General features: G+C 42.6%; 2 protein-coding genes across 3 annotated transcripts in view; one reads left to right on the top strand and one right to left on the bottom strand.

The window, feature by feature from the left end:
* LOC105670992 (tubulin monoglutamylase TTLL4) overlaps nucleotides 1-23,945 on the bottom strand; it is a 152,262-nt gene that overhangs the window by 71,228 nt on the left and 57,089 nt on the right. The gene's annotated exons all lie outside the window — the stretch shown is intronic.
* LOC136997500 (uncharacterized) lies at nucleotides 4,169-6,314 on the top strand. The gene has a single exon (XM_067348407.1). It carries the CDS (start codon nucleotides 4,619-4,621, stop codon nucleotides 5,156-5,158), a length of 540 nt encoding a protein of 179 aa, XP_067204508.1. The 5' UTR covers nucleotides 4,169-4,618; the 3' UTR covers nucleotides 5,159-6,314.

Raw genomic sequence — 23,945 nt, 5'->3', positions numbered from 1 at the left:
CTCTCTCGGCTCCGAGAAACGCTGGGCGCGTTCCTCGCACACGACCAACACGCTCCGTGAACGCTTGGGGTGGTTAGCTTAGGATTTGGGGCGGAGAACGTCGATCTCGAGTGAGATGATCGGTAAGGAGAAGCCGTTTACAAATACTTTCCAATCACTTCGACAATGATCACCGCGTCAAAGGGCCGCTGCGCTGCTGTAAGACAAGAGAGTTCGACGCGATGTTAATTAAATCGACGTTGATAATAGCTGTGCATTCCTCGGCGTACCGGTTCGTGAGCTGCAAGGCTCGTAAAACGAGATCCAATAACTGATTAGACTGGGAAAAACTGTAATTGATCGAAGAAGAATGACTCATCACGTAAAAAAGAATTTTTATCCATAAAGAAATTTGTAGATAGTAACTAGTGTAAACAAGACAGCATATTTTAAATAATTAAAAATTTTAATTATAATAATAATAATAATTATAATAAACATTGTTCATGTGCGATACAGTAATACACAGATAGTAGAAAACCATCCATTATTTTGATAATAAACAACCAAGTATCTATAATGTATTTTAATTTTCTCTTTCCTCTCGTCGGAACGAGTTAAAATATTTTAATTTGCAGAGAAGGAGGATCGCGCCACGGCCCACGTCGTTACTCTTAACGGCCTCTCAAGTATCGAACTGCCCTACAAAATCATTGTAAAAAACACACGACACAGCGAGAGGCGCCGTATCTGCCCGACAGATCTCGTCTCATCGAAGCACCATTAAAATATTTCAATCGGGCCCCCGGGGGCCGGTCCTAATTTCTTCCGTCCGTCCGTCGTCTCTGCCGAGGCGTGATTACGTCGCGAAGGGTTGCTCATCAGCGATCCGCGAAGGGGAATCGACGCATGTACCGCGCAGGGGTACTCGGGCAGAAGAAAGGGGGGGAGGGGGGAGGAAGGGAGGAGGAGGGCTGCTGCGCGGGAGAGAAATGAAAGAAAAAGGAGGACGAGGAAAGAGGGTTGGCGGTCGCCTCGAGAGAGCCGGCGCGCGAGGACAGGTGGCGACGAGAAGAACCAGGGAACCTCGGAACCACCGAGTTCTCACGCGCGAAACCTCCAGCTGCCACCGACCGAGGAGATATACATACACACGTTGCTCCTTGGGGCCCGGGCTCGATGGCCAGGCGCGGGCCGGCGACGAGAGGCGAGCGTGCACCCTCGAAAAGCGCATCACTCGCCCGGGGAGTGTCGGACACGAGGGGCACGCCGACAGATGCGTACGGTTGGTCAGGAATCTAAATATTGCGACCGCGTCGCGCCGAGGGGATCGGTCACCCCTTGCGTGAATGGAAGCGCGGGTGATGCCGGCTGCCCCGTTCGAGCGAAATCCTCTGTCCTGTCAGCGTGGCGAGACACGGGACACGCTGGAATACCGAAGCGAGAAGGCGCCGCGGGCGGTTCTTGAATATTTAATGTGAATGACAAATGAGCTCGTTTTGCGTAAACACCGCGTTTTATACGCGCTACGAAGGTTTTGCAAATAAACTTGATTTCAACGTAAGAAGTTAAACGAAGAATAACGTGATAAAATTAGCTTTAAGAAGATGCAAAAGCGTCAAAGTTATTTATACTTCAGCATTTTTCCATGAATTTCACGGACAAAAAGACGCAATGACGCACGGCGCAATCAGAAATAGATGATGATTAAATGAAGGATTTCTGCATTGTCCGCTAAACAAGAAACACTATTGCTAACTATAATTATTTTATAATTCAAGCGATAAAGTGACAGATGCGTAACTAAAATAACGTGATATCGACGAGGCGTTAATGATCAATTCATGGAAAAAGAATGAACTTAACGCTAAGATTACGCGCGTATCGGCCGATCTTATAATTTATACCGTCCGTCGCGGCACAGTAATGGCTGCTACTTACCGGTCATAACGCAAGGACCGATTTAACAGTGCCGCGAGGCGAATGCGATTAAAGCGTATTATCCGTGTTTTCTCACGTCGCGACGTCAATCGGAGATCACCGGTCGCGCAAATGCGTATGCGTACATTTGCATACGTTGCGAGAGAGACCTAGTGGACGTGTTCGTGAAATATTCCAGAAGAAAATAAAAAAACTAAAGCGTGAATCTTTATCTTTTGGCAAAAGCAGCAATGCGAGCAGAACGACGAGAGCGGCGCATCTGCCGTTCCGCGATCGTAATAGCCGATCGTTCCGTCCTAAGCCCTAAGTTCTCGCAATCTCGCCGCGACGCTGCGGCAAAAAAAAAACTCCCCGCCCCTGAAAAGGATCGAAGTGAAGTGGCCAGAGCTACTCGCGTTAATTGCGAACGACGGAACAACCGCGGCCACCTGTTTCACGCGCTCGTAGAGCTGCAGAAGAACCGTCGCATTACGACTTCCCGTGCAACAGGTTGCACACCCCTTCGATCACCCCCTACTATCTCTACCTCTCCTCCCTCGGGCCAATCGCCCTTCGTCAAATCGACGCGTCACCCATGCTGGACCATCGTCGCCTGACGCATCGATGCGGTTCTCTCTTAACGACCGTTCTATCTCGTCCTTGTCTGGTGAACGGAGTGGTGTCGGTTCCCTCACGAGGCACTCGCTTTCTCTTTGTTTTACCCTGCTTCGCTCTATCGCCCTCTCGCTTCTTCTTCTTCAATCTCGTGTCTCTCGTCCCTTCCTCCTCCAGCACGAGCGCACCACGTGCTGCTCTCGCGCTCACTTCTGTCAGGCATACGTTCGCTGCTACCGTGCGCAACTCGTGCTGCGCGTACGCTACGAATCGAGTATCGTCCCGTTCTCCTCACGGTTCTGCTTCTTCTTCCCCCTTACGGCAAACGATACCTCCTTCTTTTACTCACCCTTCTCGTCCCACCCTGCTCTCGCTCGTGGCGCACGATTGCCGCCGTCTCTGTCATGCCATCGTTGTTCGCTCTCGCTCGCCCGAGGAGCTCGTGCTGCGCGTGCGCCACGCAAAGCTCGCACCCCACTTCCTTTCTCCCTTGCCACTGCGACTTCTGTCGTTCTCTCTCTTTCTCTCTTTGCTTTTATCCTTCCGCGTCTCCTTCTGCCCACCTTAGCTCTCCTTCCCGCGTCTCTCTTTCTGCCTGTCGAGTTGTTCTTTCTCAGTTGCACGTGCGCTATTTCCTTTTGCTCCCTCGATCTTCTTTCTCTTTTGTTCGTTCTACCCCCTCTACCCTATTCGTTGATCCTCGTTCTTCCTCCAACCACGCGGCGTCACCCTCTAGATTGCAGGCTGCTCTTTCTTAGAGCGTGCCGCTCGTGCTGCGCGTGCGTCGCACGATCTATTTCCTTCTCCCTTCTCGATTCCTCACCACCGCAAGTTGCGTCTTTTTTCACTGTTAGGCGCTCCCGGCCTTTCTCGACTCGATCTCCTTCTCCGCATTACATGTATCTCCTTCTGACACCCTCAGCTCTCACTCTTCGGCGTATCCTTCGCCGATGCAGCGTGCGCAACTCGTGCTGCGCGTACGCCACATCGAGCGCTTATTTCCTCCTTCTCTGCGCTTCCCGTCCTACCCTCCCCCTCATTCGCCATCTCAATCCTTAAATCTGCCCTCTCTTTCCAGTCACGTGAGCTTTTATCCTCGCACCGACTATCGCTTGTCACCCTCTCGCTCCGATCCGCGTCCTCCTTCCACCCTACCGCGTCTCTTTTCACTGCATCACACACCGATAATTCGCATCGACGCGGGGCCGTAGCCTCGTTTCTCCCGTGTTTCGCTTTCGACGACTACGAGTTGACGTGAACACCATTCTGTCCTTGTTCCTCTTCCCCACCCTTCCGATGTCCTTCGCGCCCTTGCTCGTTCATCACTGTCCACCAACCATCGCGTCCTCTCTCTTTTCCATTTAACTCGTATCTTTCTTTTTTATTTCAGATTGCGCACAACTCAGCGCACGCGTATGTTCAAATATATAAACTTAATTTTTTTCTTTTCATATTTTTGCGATTTTCCTCATCCGTTTGTCCTTTTCTTCTCCTCTTTCCATTTTTTATGATTTTGATTTGCGTCCCTCTTGATTGATACATTTTTTTTATATAAAAATGCGCGAGGAGCAGATACATAAAGACGTTGTTTCTCACAAAAAAATGTACATTGTAATAATCCAATCTATTCATCGATGATCTAATCACGACGCAATCGTCCGCCGCTTGCCTTCGGCTCGAGTCGAATGCCCTTTCCCTTTGCCGCGCCTCCCCCGAGAAGTTACGACCGATACAAAGTACCTGCCAGCCCCTACCAACTTGCATCGTTGACGCACACACGCACGCGGGCTGACGCATACGTATCTGTGCGAAAAAAAACGCAGATCTCCACCCTCCACCGCCCTGATGCCCGCATGCATCGAGCGCATGCGTGACCCTTCGGCTATATAAGCCGAGCTGCTCTCATCCCAGCTCACATTCAATCACACCCACTCATACTCGCGCGATCTCGAAGGGAAAAAAGGGAAAAGACGACTGGGCACGAGGACCGGACCGGTTTTCACCATCCATCCTCGTGTCGTACACGTGTACGCCGCTCCGCCTTCCCCTCTTTCTCTCACCAGCGAGAGGAGAGGCCCTCTTCGTTCATCTCGTTCACGCATATATGCGGCCCGAGTCACGAGTCCTCGAACATTTGAGGTATCCACCGTCCGCTGCCAGTTCGCCTCAGCATCCCTCGACGGAATCACGACCGGTTTTTCTCGGCCACTCACTCACTCACTCACTCACTCACTCACTCACTCACGGCGCCAGCATGAAGATCATGTACGCCGTGATGCCCACCGGCGAACCAGTTCGATCCATCGACGACGGTGTGTTGGCGGCCCGGCGAGCTGTCAAGACCACTCTGAGGAACCTGAAGAGGTGGTGCGCCAAGTTGCGGCGCGGTAAGACGGTTCCCATCGTCGACTTCAACAGCGATCGGCCAAATTGCCCGAACGAGATCAAGGTTTGCTGCTGCAACGACGCGGTGACCACGATGACAATGATCGTCGAAGAGGAGGAATCGCGAAATCGTGCCAACGAGAATCTGGAGAACGAACTGAGGGAGAGCTTGGCGAGCAACGATCAATCCAGGATGCATGGCATCGTCGATGATGATTGCGGATGTCAACCTGGCGATCAACAGCTTGAGAGAAGATGACGAATCACCTGAATCGAAAAGCGGAGGCCGGCGCAGGAGTTTTTCGAGGACTTGAAGGTAGCTCTCATAGCTTTTAAGCTTAATAGCTTTAATCGCTTAGCTTTTAGCTCGTGTACTTTAAGTTCGATTTGCCAATTAACTCCTGGTTCGGAGCTTTAACTCGATTACTCGATTAAGAATCCGCGGCAGACTAGATAGATCGATAAGTAGCGTGAAATGTGTCCCGTAGAATATCTTCGTGCAATATCTTCGTGCAATATCTCGCATGTAAGATGGGCTTAAGCTTGTATAGTTTGACCAATCGACTGTGATAGTAGACTTTAGATCCGCACATCGATAGCGTAGCGTAAATATATGCTAGAATGTATCGTAGTTTAATGAATCGAACTTTGTTCGAAATTATAGGCCGCCCAGTGCATATTTCATAATAGAAATACCTGTGATATCTGTCATCGAAGAGAAATGTCTTCATTATGTATGCGCACATATAAATTGCGCACGCAAGCGTGAAACTGTGATAATCTGCCGCGAAATTAATAGTTTAAACTGTGATATTAGCCGACAAATATAGAAAGCCGGTGATATTAGCTATAGATAGATGAATGTAATTGTAGGGCCGATCATCTATAGCGAAATATTATCAAACGCGATGTAGATCTCACTATAAATGTCTTCCACCAACTGCAATACTAGATTATACTCGTCGATAGATGATAAAGATAAGATGAGACATTCAAAAAACTGTGATAAATCGTAATTGCATATTATGCGCGTAAGTTAGATTACTTAAACGAATCACAGCTCGAGCGATACTTTGTGATACGTAATTAATAACAGCAGTAGAATCGATCAGATCTACAATTGTGCTGGCCGATTTTGAAAATTAACTCTTGATGTGTCGGAATTCGTTTTGTTTGTTTGTCTTTCAGAATTCATATTACATTAGTTTTGTCGTCTTCTTTTTCACTTTTTGTTTGCACATCTTGTTTCGTATCTTTAGTTGTATGTCGCACTTGTATCTAATCGTCTTGTGTTGCATTATCGTTTTTGTTTCGTTTGAATTGTGCAGTTGGACCGCATGATCCAACTTTAGCGTTGTGTTTAAGTTACTATTGTAATTGCATTTATCGAATAAACTGTGTGACGGATAAAATAATCTCGATTTATTTCCCTGTGTTTTACCTATTAGCATTAAGTATTTCACAAAATTGATTCCAATATAATTATAAATAATTATAAAAATACTATAGTACGGAATTAAAAATCAGAAGATATTATGCCCTCAATATCATGGCAAAATAATTATAGTAATTAGTATAATCTATTATTATAATCCGTTTTTTTATGTATTTTTTTTCTATTCAATATCACTAATACTGTTGCATTTCATACAGTAAAAGTATTCTCTTTGTCATAAAAAAATAATTGAAAATGAGATAAAGAATAATTGTGTGTTAATTTCTTTATAAATAACACCAAAGTGTCAAAATTAATACAATATTAATGTCTGAAATAATATTTTTTTAAAATGTTTTTCAGTAGTTACACTTTCCACCTATATTTTCTTTGGCAATGTTCTTATGAATATAAATATAACGTTAATAATATATAAAAAATTCTTAGTAAAAAAATGTCAAAATTTAGATTGTTCAGATTAACTATTGTTTTATCGTCTAATAAACATTTTACAGATATACAAAGTTGTATCTCTATTCGCCTTTTTTAGCAAAGTTTGTCGCCCCATCTGCTATAAAGCTCTTAAACTACCCTAAGCTACGCAGTTTTACCCTTAAACGATAGATGGCATTCATCAAAGGGCCCTATGACGCCCTTTACATTCTAGTAAAATCAAACAGACTAGTATAATAAAATAAAACGTAACTGCTGTTGGATAATCATTGCATTGTTCTACTAGTCAATTAAAGTAATCATAAAATGATCGAACATCAAAGAAATCTTTAAGATTAATTTCTCAAAATAAAAAAAAATATTCAAGAAATACGTAATATGTATATTACATAAAAACATTGTAATTAAGATTTTAGTATATAAATACTAATAATTATCATCTTTTTTTCCACTTCACTTCAATTACATAAATACTTATCATAAATATTCTTTAAATAAGCTTCGACAACGAAATCGGCAGTGAAGTCAAAATTTTGCAACACCCTTCACTTTTGATACTTTTGTCGCACGAAATACGCGCGTAATCGCGAAAATACATTATTCAATCAATTATTGCGAAAGCACGGGCACCGTGATTACGCGACTTCCTGCACCTGCGCCATAATTGTCCGAAAGTACCTTTCGGTGCCGAGTCTGTAACATGTGGATTTCTTCGCGCCGCAGTTAGCGGGACGATTGTCGCCGGATGACAGAGTTATTGCACGCGCGGAGCATAGAATAGAAGAAAGAAAAAAAAAAGGTAAGAAAAAATTTCGGATGGTGGTTCGAAGCGAGGGATCGAAAAAAATAGTTCCTTGCGGATCAGATTACCGATATTAACCATCATTATACGAGTAGCGAACTACCTGAATGTTCACATTATGCTCTCTCTCTCTCTCTCTCTCTCTCTCTCGATACGATTCAATACAATTTTCCATTTAGATTATCGGCCTGATCTTCGCGGATCCGACCCCGGACGGTACGCGCGGGATGACGCCCGTAGGGAACGCAACATGATACCACCGTATATGGGCAGACGACCGTACAGAGAGAGAGAGAGAGAGAGAGAGAGAGAGAGAGAGAGAGAGAGAGAAAGAGAAAAAGAGAGACATCTTAACCCCGAAGATTTTACGCCACATAAAAGAATTCCGCTCGCGTACACGGGTCCCCCTAATCTCAGTCCCAAAGTGGCAGAATATTAGGTTACGTTTTCGAAACTCTTGAAAATATTGTCAAATATTTGATGCTGCCATGCCGAGGGAATGCTTTTCATTCGCGCGCGTCAATAGCGCCCAGCGATACTTCGCGTTCCAATACGTCCTTTTGATAATCGAATTACGATCTCTCTCATCGTGTAAAATAAATATTATAATAATAAAAAATTTATATCTCAACACAATTAATACTTTAATGGTGCCACGTTGTAAAAAGGACATTAAATTATTGTTTTATATTAACACAGTGTCGCGTCGGTTATAATGTTACGCATATCATAATGTGTGCGAATTTACGAGCATCTATAAAACTTCCTTCATCCACGTCACTTTCGCCGTTAAAATGAATACATTTACCTCCCTTCAAACAGTCAGGATGTATCTGAGTTTTTAAAGGACCGAGCCATTGTGAGACAACCTGGCATTATGGAGTGATTTTCGAGTTATTCCGACTTATTCTCCACAAAAGCCAGGCTGGTCGACTGATCTCTATTGTACGAATCCCTAGGCAGTGGCGTAAATTTAAAAGACTTTAATGCAATTCTCTTGAGAATAAATCATCTATCATTTTATGAAATTCGTCACAGCTATCTGAGTGATAATGATTTCAATAAAATTTTATTATTTTGCAACTGTAAGTTTGATAATTATAACTTTTATTTTTATCATAGTATATTTAAATCTGTCATATTTTTTTTATTAAAAACTATTGTAAATAATATTTCTCAAAGAAGAACGCGTTTAAAGATAAACAATTTCTTAATCCAAAAAGTAGTAGGAAAACATAAGCAGCCACTACGCCACTGGATTACAGCGGAATCAGGACGTAAGGCAAACTGACTGAGGATTCAGCGAGGTGTCTCCGAGCACAATATTATAGGGAGACAAATTTCTTAAAAATGTACCTTTTCGACTCTTAAAAGGGACAATTATTGTATTATTTGACGCCGTTTAAACCTGTAAAACCAAATTTAAAGACTTTCCACGGATCAAGTCACACACTGAAAGGATCACATGAGTGCAGGAAAAATATTCTCGAGCGCGTCTCGCACGGCAGAATTTCACGAAATGTTATTCTTGCTCGAGACCACGAAAATATTTTCGAAATAAAAGATCGGCGGAGTAGCTGCGCAGCCAGGTGCTCCACTGGCTTATTGGCTCTGATAATAGACACATTAAGTCACACTCAACGTCAAATTCTGGCTTTTCAAGCAGAAGCCCAGCTGCGAATACGCCAAATCAAAATTTTAAATCCGACTTCAAAATCCAGTTCGCTTTCACGATGATTTCGGACGATTGAATTGCAAACAAGAATATTTTCACAATAAAGACTTTTCGGTGGACATCATAGAATTCGACTAAATATAATGCTAAATCATTTGGTAGTCGACGGAAGAGAAATATTCAGTTTCAGAAGCAAGAAAAGAGGTGAAAACTGTTAGCTCTTTCACAAGAATTAGTGAAATTCTTTAAAAATTTTTGAAGCAAAAATGTAGATAAAAAATCGATGCCTTTAAAGTTTCCAAAAGCAAAAATATAATAAATAAAAAATTTTTTTTTTAAATGTTATAAATTAAATTAAAAATTAATAATATTAACTAAATGCTCTTCTTTTCAAGAAAATTTATTTTACAAGTCTATTTTTAAGTTACATATAAAACAATAAAAAAGGGATGATATCACATAACAATTCTTTACACAGCCTCCTAAGTGAGTACACATTTTTCAACGAAATAATTAAAATTGTATACAACGACTTATGACATTCACAAGTTAAATTGTATTATTTTTTTTGTATCTCAGTGTCGCAATTGATCAATATGTTCCAATGACAATGATGTCTCACGTAATGAAAGCCAGCACATTATATTAGGTATGATCACGATCAAAAATGTCTGTCACTATTTATTTATTCATTGTAATTACCAAGCATTGTATTGACTCCGTTTAACCTACACAGGTGACCGTTTTTAATTTAACTCATTTTATATATTATAGACTTATATACTGAAGATGGTCGAAATTTCGACCGAAACGTTTATTATCATTCTTGATTAAAGAAAGGGAAGAAAAAAAAATTTTTTTGGCAATCAAGATCTTGCTTTGGCCTCCGATTCTCTTTACTCCACAACGATTAAAAAAAAAAGGGAAGGTTTTATAACAATAATAAAGAATGTTCTACAATCGCTACGTCCCACATACGAATCGTACGCTTCATCTGACCTCTATGAGAGATTGCAACAATCGACTGGTAGACCTCTTGAAGGAAACGTGTATTTCCGAAAAACCTTTCAAAATACACGACAGCATACGTGTGCAGTTACCGCGCCACCAAAAGAAAGTTACGCGGCAGAAAAAGGATCCCTCGCCACTTAGGCATCGATTTTTCCTGCGTTTCCCGTCGATCATGTCCAGCACGGTCAACGAGCCCTTTTACTTACAACCACCCTCCCACGCATTTTCGGCCAATTCGTACAAGAAAGAAGAAAATATGAACAGGCGAAGAAAGAAGGGGGAGGAAAAAGGAAAAATCGGTCCTCCCTCGCACTCGGCTACGCGTCGCGCTCGAATGCCTCCCCTCTCGCAAGGCTCTCCCGGTTTTTGAGGCGAAACAGATTCCGATTCCTTTGTTGAACACGTGCACGAGAAATCGTAAATCTAACTAAAGAAAACCCCTATAAAAAATGAGAGAAAAAAAGAGGAAGAGGAAGAGAGGCAGAGCGATTCGTCGGGGTACTCGTGGCACATCCAGATACAAGAAGGGCACGAAGAAACCTATACTAAGTGGATAATGGGCCAATGGCGCGATCTCTTCGTTTCACGTCTTCGAGTTACGGATTCTTAGTCTTCTCGAGAAGCCCGGGATTTCTCGAGAAGAGGACCTACGACTGTGCGCGAGGGCGGCCGGGAGAGGACGGGAAGGACCGCGGCAGCCGTGTAAGGGGCCCTATTGTCGGTTCGCTGTCCATTATGCGACGCGACTGAATGATAGAAATATTTGTATCTTCGCGGCATTGGAGAGGCTCTCCCGAGAGCACTTCGGAGACCGAGCGTCTCAAGACGCTTATCTGTATGCGTGCCGAGCAGCGGCTGCTTGCGCCTTCAGCTTCCCTCCGCGTGAGATTCTAGATTCGGCTATCTCGAGAGAGAACAAGTTGACGCAATGTGACACTTGGCAGCTTCGAGCGCCTGTGTTTTGTCGCGCGATTACGGTAATTCGAGACTCGACACGAAAAGGATCGTAAAGTAGGCTGAAAATATATTTCGAGAAGTCTAATTTTTCTGAATAACTTATTTACTTTAAAACGACATAAAAATTGTTAAATTTGTTTCGTTCATATTTTACTAACATTAAAAAAAAATATATATATACATATAATTAATTTTAACCAATATATTTTTCTGAATTAAATGACGCTCACAGAATTTTATGTAAAATCTTTAATTAATTCTTGTGTGATATTTATTTTGAATCTCATCTCGCAGCTGTGAGCGATAAATACAAATATATAAATAATGTTACGTGAAGTAAAATCGTGAGAGAGTTAAATGGAGTGTCTGCTCGTAATAGAGTTACAAAGTTAAGCGAAACCTGCCAAACAAGCTATTTATCATTCTTCGTCCTGGAAGAAATTGAGAAAACGCTCACTCGTCATTAATTATACATTTTCTCCAATGGTGGATTTCTCCAGGACACAACTGTTCACCCTAACGTAAGCAAGATAAGCGAACTTCGACTTATAAGGGAAAAGGGCATCAGGCAGAAACACGACCTTTTGCCCAGAACGACCTGCCGCCCAAATGTTTCTGAGAACCATTCTAAACATAAGTTTATGGAAAAACGTGGATGCCCCCCCCCCCCTCCCCCTCCCCGGTTGTAGTGACAATTTGGAAGAAATCTTTCCTCCAGCCGACAGAGCACGAGTGTGAGCCGATAGTATACTTGTCAAAGGCGAAGGGAGAAAAGGAGAAATCGTTTCGACTTTCAGCCACGTGCGTCTCGCATTACGGACGTGACGTTTTCTCTTTTATTTTTTGTCGACGGGGGTGCGCGCGGAGAAACCAAATTTCGCGCACATGCTTGAACATTCCTACCGGCTCGATGGTGGTCGCAACACCATCGTCGTGCTCGAGCCAATTATTATCGGTATCGAGTGACCACTTCCGCTCTTACCTGATCGAGTGACGCTCGAAACGTGATATATGCATTCGCGCGTTTTGCATCACCTGATTTAACGTGTCGAAATTTTTGTTTGCAAAAAGATGCGGAAAATGCGAAGAGCTAAAAATATTGTCTTACATGCTGTAATTTCAAAATGCAAATAATTCCCTACGCAGATATTGGAAATTAAAATTTGATTCATACCAAATTAAATTAATTCACAAGTAATTAATAATGACTAAGTCATTTGTACATAATTGAGTTGATTACATTAATTCATAGGAACAACATAAAAAATATAATTATATTAAATGCAAATCTCTCCTTCTTACAAAATAATATATTTTTAGAAAATAAGTATGAAAAATAGTTAATGACTGCAAACGCGATGCTATCGTTACTGGCATTATAACAATTTACATGACAAGTTCTCTTCCTGTATCACTGTAGCAACTGAAAGACAAGCAATATGACTTCGACATCGACTTAGATGCCGGCACGTCCACAAGTCCAAGGCCCCAAATGCAAAAAAAAAGATATATAAAACGAGAGCAGAGCACGCTCGCGTCTATTAATAGATAATCTCTTCCAGCCACGCTCTCACAGAAAAAAAAACGCTCTCAGAAGAAACCTTACGCGTGGAAAAAAAGTCACTGACCACATGCAGTCGCGCATATAATGTCATGGGAAAGACGGAGGCTACAAAAAAAAGTCGAAAGAATCCAAGCCTCACGATGCTTTCGGCGCCGCCGTAATATTACGACCCAAGACTCCAGATTAAATCGTATCGTTCCCGGTTTTTTTTAGCGAGACGACTTTTCACAGGTACTGCAGCGTCTAAGAGGCATCTAACTGCAGGTGCACCCTAATAACACGGAACACGAACGGGGTACCGTAAAAAGAAATTTTTTTGCAGCACCACAGTCTTCGATATTTTACTCGAATTCAAGAGAAAAATTTTCGATAAAATCACACAGTCACGATAACTAAAATTATTGCTAAATTATTGAATTAAATGACATAAATGACTATCGAGTGAAATCAGAAAATATGAAAGAAATAATTTAAATATAAGCAAATCGATGCTACATATTCAAACGATTCGCAAACAGAAGCGAAAGCAATAAAAGCGATATCGCGTGGTAATGCACACACGTTCCAATGTATTGAGATGAAAGCGAATATCATTTATCCAAGGTGCATGAGATGCTGATTGCATTACGCGCTGCGGAGCACGGAGAAACGCAGCCGCAGGGATTCACCGCAATAAATCGCGAGTGGAGTTTCAGCGAAGTTACAACGTGAGGTTTCGTCTGATTAATAACCTGAGGGCAGAGGGGAAAGACTGAAACGTGATCTTTACCTGCCTATCGCAATTTGAGAACGGAAAGGTTTCTCCCAATTTAAGTTTTTAACGATGAAACTGGATATTCTAGATGAATTTACGGGCGGGCTGATTGCGTTCGAATTTCAACCTGCGATGGACACGATTTAAATAAGAAACCCCGCGACGCGCGGCGTCCCGTGACGATATGCGCGTGTTTTTTTTAATTCGCGATGCCTTTGATTCCATCAGAAATATTTCTGTGTTTGTACGATCGCGTAGAGAACTTCACAATAATGTATATATAACAAAAAATGTAGTGAATAAATATAATATATTATTTAAATCACTTTAGAATTAAAAAAAAAAAAGTATCATTCAAGTTGCTACTCGTATTTTATAATAAATTCTGCTCACATTGTCGTTATACAGATATAAATCAATTTAAAAGTAAGCGTAATTATAATATTAATACAACATTAATTTTTGTCATTGTAATTATAATACACAATGAAACTCTAATCAATATTGATACACTCTGTTCTTTCTTCTTGCCGGAGCACGCTAATATCAATTATATCTTACTTCATTTACTATCAGTGACACAGTGAAATGTGTTGCGTTCTTTAATCCATATAAATTGCGCTACAAGAGATCGCCTAACGAGCTTTTTCCTATATAGCCTCTCCTTCCTAACACCGCGAAAAAGTGCCCCGTAATAGCTCTCAACTTTACGTACAACATCGAGCGTGTCTGTAATCAGAAGGCATTCAGCGTCACGCGACATCTCGCGTCACGCGAAACGCCCGATACTTTTCGAGAAACCGACTCGGAATCGACGACGGTCCACCTGTTGCGCCTACCGTAAACTCTAACCTGCCCTTTTCTAATCCACCACGAAGGGCCCCGCCATTCACGCATTAACCGTACCCGCTACCACCGTTACGCCCGTATCTCAGATTTTTAGACACCTCGTAACACTACACGGCCGCGCACCTGCCTTCTCTTTCTCTCTTTCTCTCCCGCGCGATTCTCCTTTCGTCCGAAGATCTCGTAGAACTTGAATTACTATTTTTTTTTCTGGATAATCTATCGGCTCTTTGCTATCCAATTTTTTACGCGGGTCACTTCGATGCTGGACAGGAAGCGCTCACAATACTCATTTTTTTTCCTCTTCCCCGTTGGCGGAGCATCGCATGATTCCGTAATCCCAGCATCCGGTTTCACGTTTCCATCGCGTACAGCAATGCTCGATTTCGGGAAGAAGATCCCGTAAGCTTTGACAAATGACTCGCGATGACCCCCATTGCCATTGTTGCGACAGTAAATGGGGAGACGAGCAACCATCTGGAATCGCCGCTGTCAGGAAGAGCTATTAAATTATCGGATTGCGATAGCTTTCGGGCAGGAAACGATCGCTTTCTCTTTTTAAAAAAGTAACATTTAAAAACCAGTATATTATGCCTGCATTCGATCAACATAAATATTCTTGTTGCGTCATTGCTACTATATTATTGTATAATATTGTAATTTAATTTTTTTTTCACTTTTAAATACTTTGTTCTCGAATATGAGAAATTTGTTCAATTAACTCTCTCAAACCCTCTTCAGCTTAGATCAACGTCGTCTCGTAACGCCTATCATTCGCGTTCTGTACACTTCATTCAACAGCAGATCTTTAAACGGATCCTCGGCTTTACACATGTTCGCGACTGAAATAGTTGTCAGTGTCCCCCATAGGTGGGCACAATGGATGACTCCTCTCGCAGGAAGCTGCGAGAACGAGAGGACCAAGCTTTTATATCGCCGTACGCGAAAAGAAACGGAGACGCCTCCGTGTTTGCTTGTGTTTGCGCGGTCCTGCGGAAAATCCATTGAGGCCCGATGGTCCAACAGTGCCAGCGTGCTCCCCATTGTGGCAGCCCACGGTGGTTGTTACGGTTACCCGTAGGATCGGGCACCGTTCTTGTCCCGTGTTTGGGGTGCGGCGGGGGTGTAAACGGGGCGCAAACGGAACGCAGTCAGATCCAACGACCCTCCGCTGACATCTCTTTGTCGTCGTTAGAGATTCATTTCGGTAGCTCGATGGGAATATCTCGAGTATAATATCAACCATTAATTCGCGAACACTTAACACGGAAAATTGAGTTTACGTCGCGAAAGCGACAATGCACGCTAATTCCTTAAACGTTCGATAACATTTCTCGATGTCAATTGATCTCTTGTCTCGATTAAAAAAATTTTTTATTATTTTCATTATTACTCTAATATTTTTTTAATATTTCTTAAATTTCAATGGTATTATAAGAGAAAAAAAACGACATATCAGAATGCATACATTTTCGAGGAGATAAAAAATGTCTGATCACAACGTCACAAAAAAAAAAAAAAAAAAAACTCCGGACTTAAAAGGCCCAAGTTCAATCCAGCTTGAGAAATGATCCTGGCGTTCAAACAGTTCTCGAGACTTCATCGTTAAAACCTGGTAAACTCGTAAAAGACGAAAGAGGGAGAATCTCGAGACGCTATCGAGCCATAAAAGTTGCCTCCCATCGTAAGTAGCAGTCGGCTTCCAATTTGAAGTACACAGTGATCACGACGGAACGACGCCTACCTGTTGCTGTCATGCATGATACCAATAATATCCGGTTCTTTATTATGCACAGGGAAAAGTGCTGTCGCGTGGAAAAACCTTTACGATAATCTTGGACGTTTTATGAGACGTTTCGGGGAGCGGCGGTAACGAAAATAAAAAAAAGATACATACCATATATCGATGTTGATCGAATACAACTAAGTATGTGCGACTAATTGGAACCTCGAGTAAAGAGCGCGTTGGTAAGGTCTGATGATCGAGAAGCGTCGTAAAAAGTTATGCACTTCTCAAACTTTATATCTGACATGTAAACAACCATCAATGCCAGAAGTTTCGGTTACGGTGCTTAAAAACCGCTGACACAGCTACGAACCGTCTCGTTAAATCTCAAGATACATTTATTCTGCAAAACAAATAGTAAATCTAAAGATATAGATCTAAAGTAAAGATGAATAGACCTATGCAAACCGGCAGGAACAGATGTTGGACATGAAATGCGCCGTAATCGGTACATTTCTCGAGTTTTTATTTTATCTCAGAAGATTATCACCATTGACCGATAATCTTGTGACATTGCTAGCGAAATATTTTGTTGATGCGAAAGAAACGTGATGCAAGACAAAAGAGTACGAATGTGCCTCTCCGTCAATAGGCTACAAAATCGTGTGTGTCAAATATCTCCGAACTTATGTGAGTATTCGCTCCAGAATAAAAGCTCCATTTAAAGCAATAGACGCACTCCACCCCCACGGCGCGACGTACAAACTGGGCGACACACCTCAGCGTGGGTGCGATCGAGGGCGATCGGCGCACAATGAAATCGACACCGTCATGGAGACGAGAAAAGAGCTCTCGCGCAGAAACTGCCAAACTAGAATCGCGTGGATTGGTCACTTTTCATGGGAGTGAACGGTCCAGTGCGCGTATACACATACCGACTCGCTCTTTTCTTCGCGTCCACCTGGCGGGACACCGCGAGATGGTCAGCCTCACAAAGATGTATGCGCTGACGAAAATATTTAACAACAATCGACATTGTCCGGGCGGAAGCGTTTTCCTACTAAAATTACGATATTGTTCGGCGCGCGAGCGATACAGCAGCGACACTCCGGTAAAACTTCGGTAGCGAACACACGCTGTCTTTTTGACCGGAGTTTACCCACCACGTGCTTTTCACGAGAGCCCCGACAGAAAGAGTCACGCGGTTGTTAAGTATTATTTAGATTGTGTCTGACGCAGCTTGATATCTATTGCAATCGTAAGAAGATACTCGCAGCAGCATCACCCGCGGAGAACGACCGCTGCGGAACTTGAGAAGTCTCTATGTGTGTAGTCTGGATCGTTAAAATAGATACATTGTGACATTAACGCTCCTGTTCGAATTATGGCGTCAGAAGTTTATTTTTTCCTTGCAGTATACTCGAAATAAATTAGTTTTCTTGTCAACACTATACGCATTCGATAATATAAATTGATAAAAAATACTAAAGTCCTGCATTAGCGAATATAATTCAGTTTACATTCTAAATATTTCCGCCCGCAGTTGATTAAGATTTACAACTATTTATTAATTTACAAACTAAAAAACAAGTTTCCAATACATTCCATATTTTACGAATTTATTTTGGCGAACGAGAATTCTAACATGTGCAAAACTGCTTTACTTCAACATAACGTAAGAAAAATTCAACATAATCGCAGCAAAGAGTCAAGAAGCTTAAAAACAAATAAAAAATTGTTCAATTATTTCAATTATGTCCGTAAAGTGAAAAATCGCGTTTTTAACTTCCGCTGAATTTTAATGGAAACTTAATTCGATACTCATCAGAACATTTAATGTTGAAAGTTGTATTTTTCACTGAGAGAAAATTGACAGTAAATTTGTCACAGAATCTTTACGTGCGTAATGAACACCTGGCGATTCTGGAACGAGTACGCTAATTATTTCTGCCGCGACGAATTGCGACGTCGGGAACGCGGAAACACGCCGTACCTATATCGGCGCGCGTGATTAAGCGAGGAAGTCGAAATTTCTGATATGTAATTTAAAACGTGCGTCCACCCGCTCAAGAGAGAAAGACGCCCGCGGGGCTGTTTTCACGCTCCCTCGCGCGCGCAATACGCGCGCCTACAATAACTCACTATACAAATAATCGGGGTATGCGGAACACGAGCGACGAAGCGGGAGAATCCGCTTTCACTGTCTCCGTTCGGGCGCGAGGACGCGCCTCCCCCGACACCCCGGCGGACGCGTCGATCCTTGGCCTCTTTATGTACAACCGCATGCCGCCGCGGGGACTTTTTTTCACGCCGAGCCCCACTTTTGTTATTAACGCCCTTGGGCCGTCTTCTTCGTGGGCAGATCGAGGAGAAGGCGCGAACGGGGCGGCCTGTTTTCGCCTCTCAAAAAGGGTCCCCGGGGCCGCCTCCTGCTCGCGCGGTACTCACGCGTCAATGAGGATGATCGGGTCCGAAGGCGCCGAAAGTGACACCGCAGGGCCCGCAGGGCACCGCGGGTGTCACAAATACCGCGGGATTACAGGGCGGAAGCAGAGTGGATTAGAGATTCCACCCCGACGTGGCGGCGAAGGACGTTATCATTATTTTCTCTGGTTACGTCTCAGGTGCGCGATCTGACGCCTCTCCGCTATGCGTGACGAGCCGCAAAAGAGCACTATTGTGTCCATTAGCTTAAAGCAGTGATAAAAAAAGGTTCGCTACAAAAAGAATTTTATAATAGATCGCCCTTTCGGAAAGAAGAAAAGTATTTTATTTCTCGTTTCGAGCAATTATTAGGAATAAAGGAATACTGGATATTCTTCTGGAATTATATAATCATATACTTTTATTGTTAAATAATTGCTAACCTGGTTATTTTAGGAGAAAAGTAATTAATTTTATTGACTCATATTCCCGCTGTAATAACCGAGTCGGTTACGCGAAATACACAGAAAAGATTGCGAAAAAAAAATTGTGCACCGGTCTTCCGTGACTGGAAGATATTATTACCGATTAATTGTGGCGCGCGTAATTTTCAGTCGTAAAACGGAGTTCACGAGCAAAATAAAATCACGCGATTTTAACGCTCCTCAGAATTTGCCGAGCATTTGCAGAAATTGTGTCTCGCTGGACGCGCGCCGCGCAAAGGAAATTTACAATACCATCTGCCTGTCGCGGATCATCAATTACACATGTCCCGCATAAAATTAACTTAATCAGCCATTAATTTAATTACCGGCCGTCGCGTCTCTTCTAATCGTAAATTCCATTCGCGCTGGTTCTTTTTACGCCATCGCGAAAACAAACGTCGCGCGGGTTATTGCCTCCTAAATAACTTCGCCTTTTAATTGTTCTCGCATCCAACGACTAAGTATCGCCTGTGAGATGTCCACAAGAAAGCCCGGGCCCTTCCGAGACGAAAACAGGCCGCCCTTCACCGCTCAAGGTGATCTCGGCCATAAAAGTCCCCGGGCGTTAAAAACCCTCCTTCTCGACAGAGGAGGAATATTTCGGCGTGCCACTCGGGTACAGATAGTGAAAGCAGATTCTGCAACGCTTCTCCTCGAGGCCCCACTTATTTGGATAAGCGAATGCTCGAGTTACGACGAGCGTGAAAAGGGCATGCAGCCGGGCCCTTACCGATCCACGCCTGGTAATATTCATCGGAGCGCGTTACAAGACACTCGTCTGAGATAAATGTTTAAAGCAAAAAAAAAAGATAAAAAAGCTTCTAATTTTTTTTCCATTTAATCTTTAAATAAACGACTCAAAAATGTTGCGGCAAAGCAAAGTAAATTACGATTTGTACATTACAAATCAACATAAAATGTTTAAAGCAAAAAAAAAAAAGATAATAGGTTTCTTATTTCTTTTTCTCCAATCTTTAAATAAACGATTCAAAAATGTTGCAGACAAAGCAGGCGTTGCAAAGTAAATTGTGATTTGTACGTTAAATATTAATAAATTAGAAATCGTTAAAAATTTGCAAAAAGTTATGAGTATAAAAATATGATTTAATTTTAAATTCGTTCCTCTTTCCTTTTTTTTTTTGTATATATTCTAAGTTTCATATAATTTTATCATTTTATGTAAAATCGAAATTATATGCAAAATTTCTCTGCCCGTTAGATCGCCATATGATGATGATGATAGAAAAGGTCACGCTATTCAATAGAAAGTTACGCTGACGCGTAATTCTCGTGACAATCAAAGTCCCGCGAACATCAACGAAACGGCGCTGAATCACCCACAGGATCAATCAGAGTCATAATATTTTATGGTGATACAACAGAATCTCGAATAAGGATTGCCTGCCCGGTCGAAGACCGCCGGTTGGACACCCACTTGGCGGTGAAATTAGAAACTCATGAAAATCAAGCGGAGTCACGTCATTTAACGGTACAGGATCGCTAATTGGCGGCAACCTGCTCCTCATCGCCGTAGGATCGGTGATCCTTCAAAGCGGGACCCTACTTCCGGCGACGAATTCGCTCCGCTACGAGTCAAATTAGTTTGAAACGATATCCAGAGTTCTTTCCGCGTTGCGGGAGAAGGAGAAACTAGGACAAAACGAGACGGGGATAGAAGAAGGCGGAGGAGCGATCCTGTAAATTGGGATCGCTGCGCAATTTCTATGGCCTTACGAGCTTGTGGGCGGAGATCTGCCCCTGGCAGACCCGAGAAAGGATCCAGAACCCAATGCGGGCTAACTAAGTTCGACGAGAGGGTGCAGGTGTTCGAGTTTTCCAAAGGACCTCTGTTGTGTGTGCCGATATTACGTTCACGATCCGTAGATCAACGCGAGAAGGCTCGTTTGTAAATTACTATTATAAGAGAAGAAGCTGTAGCGCTAGCATTGATTAAATTTCAGCAATGTGTGAAGCACACACGAATACACAAATACACATACAAATTCTCTCCTATTGAATTAAAAAATATAATTTCTCGGAATGTATAAAATAATATATCGAATTTTTTGTACTTTAGAATTGTATATAAAAGACTATAAATATCTCTGCAAAAAAATCTTGCAATATTTTTAATATAAAAATCGTTCACTCCAAACTTTGATAATGCACAAGATGTAATTTTTAAAGCCAATTTTTCATACACGCATAAATCGTACAATTGTGCAACAGCCACACACATCGTAAATCCGTGTGTACAATTCCTCGTGTTCGCGTGCAAACTCCATGGGATTGTAAGATCAATGTGTAAAGGTAGTAGAAATCTCTAAGCGGGCCCTACAGTCCTCGTGACGTCTAATCCTCCGCTTTTGCACGTTTCGCAGCTATGTTCACGAGCTTAATCCAAAAAGGCGTAAGAGAGGAATCGCCCATGCGTAACGGGCTGCTCAATCGGGCAAAGACGTGCACACTCTATTGCAACCTCGATCCTATCCCAGATTGAGCCCGATTAGGTTCCACTCTGATCCTTAAACGGGGCCGTGATAGAAAGCGTATTTGGAAAACACGAATCCTTACCCCGGGCATCTTTACGCGCCATCGAAGAAATTTAACGATACGAGCTCTTGTAAAAAGGCTACTAGGTGTGGGCTTATACGCATGATCGAGCGGGCGACGCGATCGGCCAAGGTGAGCCACCGAAAAAAATAACATCGACAAATTTGCACAATGTCAGATCACGATCTTTACGGCGCTAAGACGACGCCTCTGATTTCAATCATTTGTCTTATTTGGCAGCTGCATTTTCTATGGACCGCTATGAAATAGTCTCTCGGGTTTCTTGATAAAATCTTAATAGAATCTTGAGGTTTAAATGTTTTATTAAAGTTAAAAAAGAGATATAAAATATATATAAGTTTGTGTTTGCCAAAAAGTCATTCAACACTTCTTTCACAAAGCTTTCTCATACATGTGAAAACAGCATTAAAAGTCACAGAAAAATGTTACGTTAGTGAAAAATTGCTTCCACATTAATTATCTGAAAATTGCAATAATTTAAAAGATCCCATGTATAGCAAAATTTGCGAAATATTTTTAAGCATTTAATGAAATAATTCAATTTCATATAGTTTTTCCCGCATTACTTGACAATGACGCGCACAATGTAACTGTCACGGTAAGAAACGAAACCGCTTCAGAATTACTCGAGCATTGTAGAGGATTTCTAACCCTCACTCACTGAAGTCGTACACGCAACCAATTCGACGGGCCCTCCAAATTGGATACGATCAATAAAATAGCGCTACTCGACAACGTATCTCTTGCCTCAGCAAACAAGATTCCTTGTGACAATCCGTCGGGATACATCGCCGCTTGATCCCGTCGAAACGAGCATGAAGTGGATCCCGAATAAGAAAATTACGCGGCGAGTCCGTTCTAGATCGAAATAATTTTCCACGCGAGGTCGACACGCCACGCCGCAGAATTTTCGCGCCACTTTTCCGCGGCGAACAACGCACGCGAGATGCGTCGGCATTATGCGCTCCCCCACGATTTCCACAGTTGCCGGGGGCCCTTTTCGGAGATTTACCACCCCGACCACGCATTGTTCGCTCGGATTCAAGGTGTTCGGCGAATGAATAAAATCGACGGCCGCGGAAAAAAATCCGCGATCACCGAGAGAGGTCGGAAAGGCAACCGCGTCACGCCGATTTTCGCGTCGTTCAGTAGAAAGATCGGGACGAGAGCGCTCAAAGGAAGATAAAGAGAAGCTGGCGTGGCGGGCCGAAATGCACGAATGGGGACCACCCGTTCCGCCACGTTAACCGGAATCTTGTCGCGTCTCTCGTTTCTCGCCTTTGAACCGACCAATACGCCGATTTCGAGACTCTCCGCCGACTTCTCTTCTTTCTTTACGCGCAGACGAGCCACTTTTGTCGCAGCCACCCTTCTTTCACGAGATCGCCGTCCTAATATTCCGTGACGACAGGTCACTCCCGCTCCTCCGCAGCTACCAATACCACCTCCGCCATGCACCCGGTTAAACGTTATTTACAAGGCCTGCTAGTGCTATCAAAGAGACGAGCGCCAGCTGTCGAATTATCCGCGCTGATTGTTCGCTTAGGAATGACGCAATTCCCGCGCAAAGAATCACGACAAATTCTATGAGCAAACTTCATAAATACGCTCCTTCATATTTCTTATCGAACTTTAATTATTAAAGTCGGATTTAAAAGTGGATTCGAATAATTAAAATTTTGTTATCTATCAACATATAATTGGCCAGAATTCCTTAAGTGTTACAACATTAAATATCTTTCTAATCAAGCGGTAAATAAAAATCAATTATTAAATAATATTTTGCACTACAATATTAAATTCAATCAATATAATGTAAAATATAACATTAAAGTCGGTAACATATTTAAATATTTATCATTCAATTATTTTTTGTAAAGTAAAAAATTTTTTGTAGACAATTATATAAAATCAAGTTTGAGGTATAAGTTTGAGGTTTGAAATAATTTTGTATTAATTTTGCAACGGTGGCGACGACGAGTTTCACGGAGCAATTTTTGTTCTGAAGAGCGTGGAGGAGGAGTACCAACCAGTTACGGTGATCATTCGAGAGGCGAGCCGTGTATGGAGAAGTAATTGCTCAGATTCGTTCTTGTTGTCAGCTGACGCCTCGTTCGTTATCCCAAGTCGCGCCGAAAAAGGTGAGAGACCGTAATTAAATCCTTTAGGAGTGATTTAATAACACGATTTCGGGACGATACGCGACGGTGATGTTGCGTCAGGCGTCGTACAACGCGACGTGAGAGAACTCTGTTGGACGAAGAAAAGCCCGACGACGAGCTAAGAAGCGTAATTCTTTTTCGAGCACTTTTTCGCGCGACGTAGCAAACGCGATGAGGG

This window comes from Linepithema humile, chromosome 1 (genome assembly GCF_040581485.1).
Source record: "Linepithema humile isolate Giens D197 chromosome 1, Lhum_UNIL_v1.0, whole genome shotgun sequence".
Taxonomy (NCBI): domain Eukaryota; kingdom Metazoa; phylum Arthropoda; class Insecta; order Hymenoptera; family Formicidae; genus Linepithema; species Linepithema humile.
This window is presented reverse-complemented; position numbering and strand designations above follow the sequence as displayed.

Bases quoted from the DNA above. Each gene is read 5' to 3' on its own strand.
- LOC136997500 (XM_067348407.1), top strand. From the start codon at position 4,619: ATGCGGCCCGAGTCACGAGTCCTCGAACATTTGAGGTATCCACCGTCC.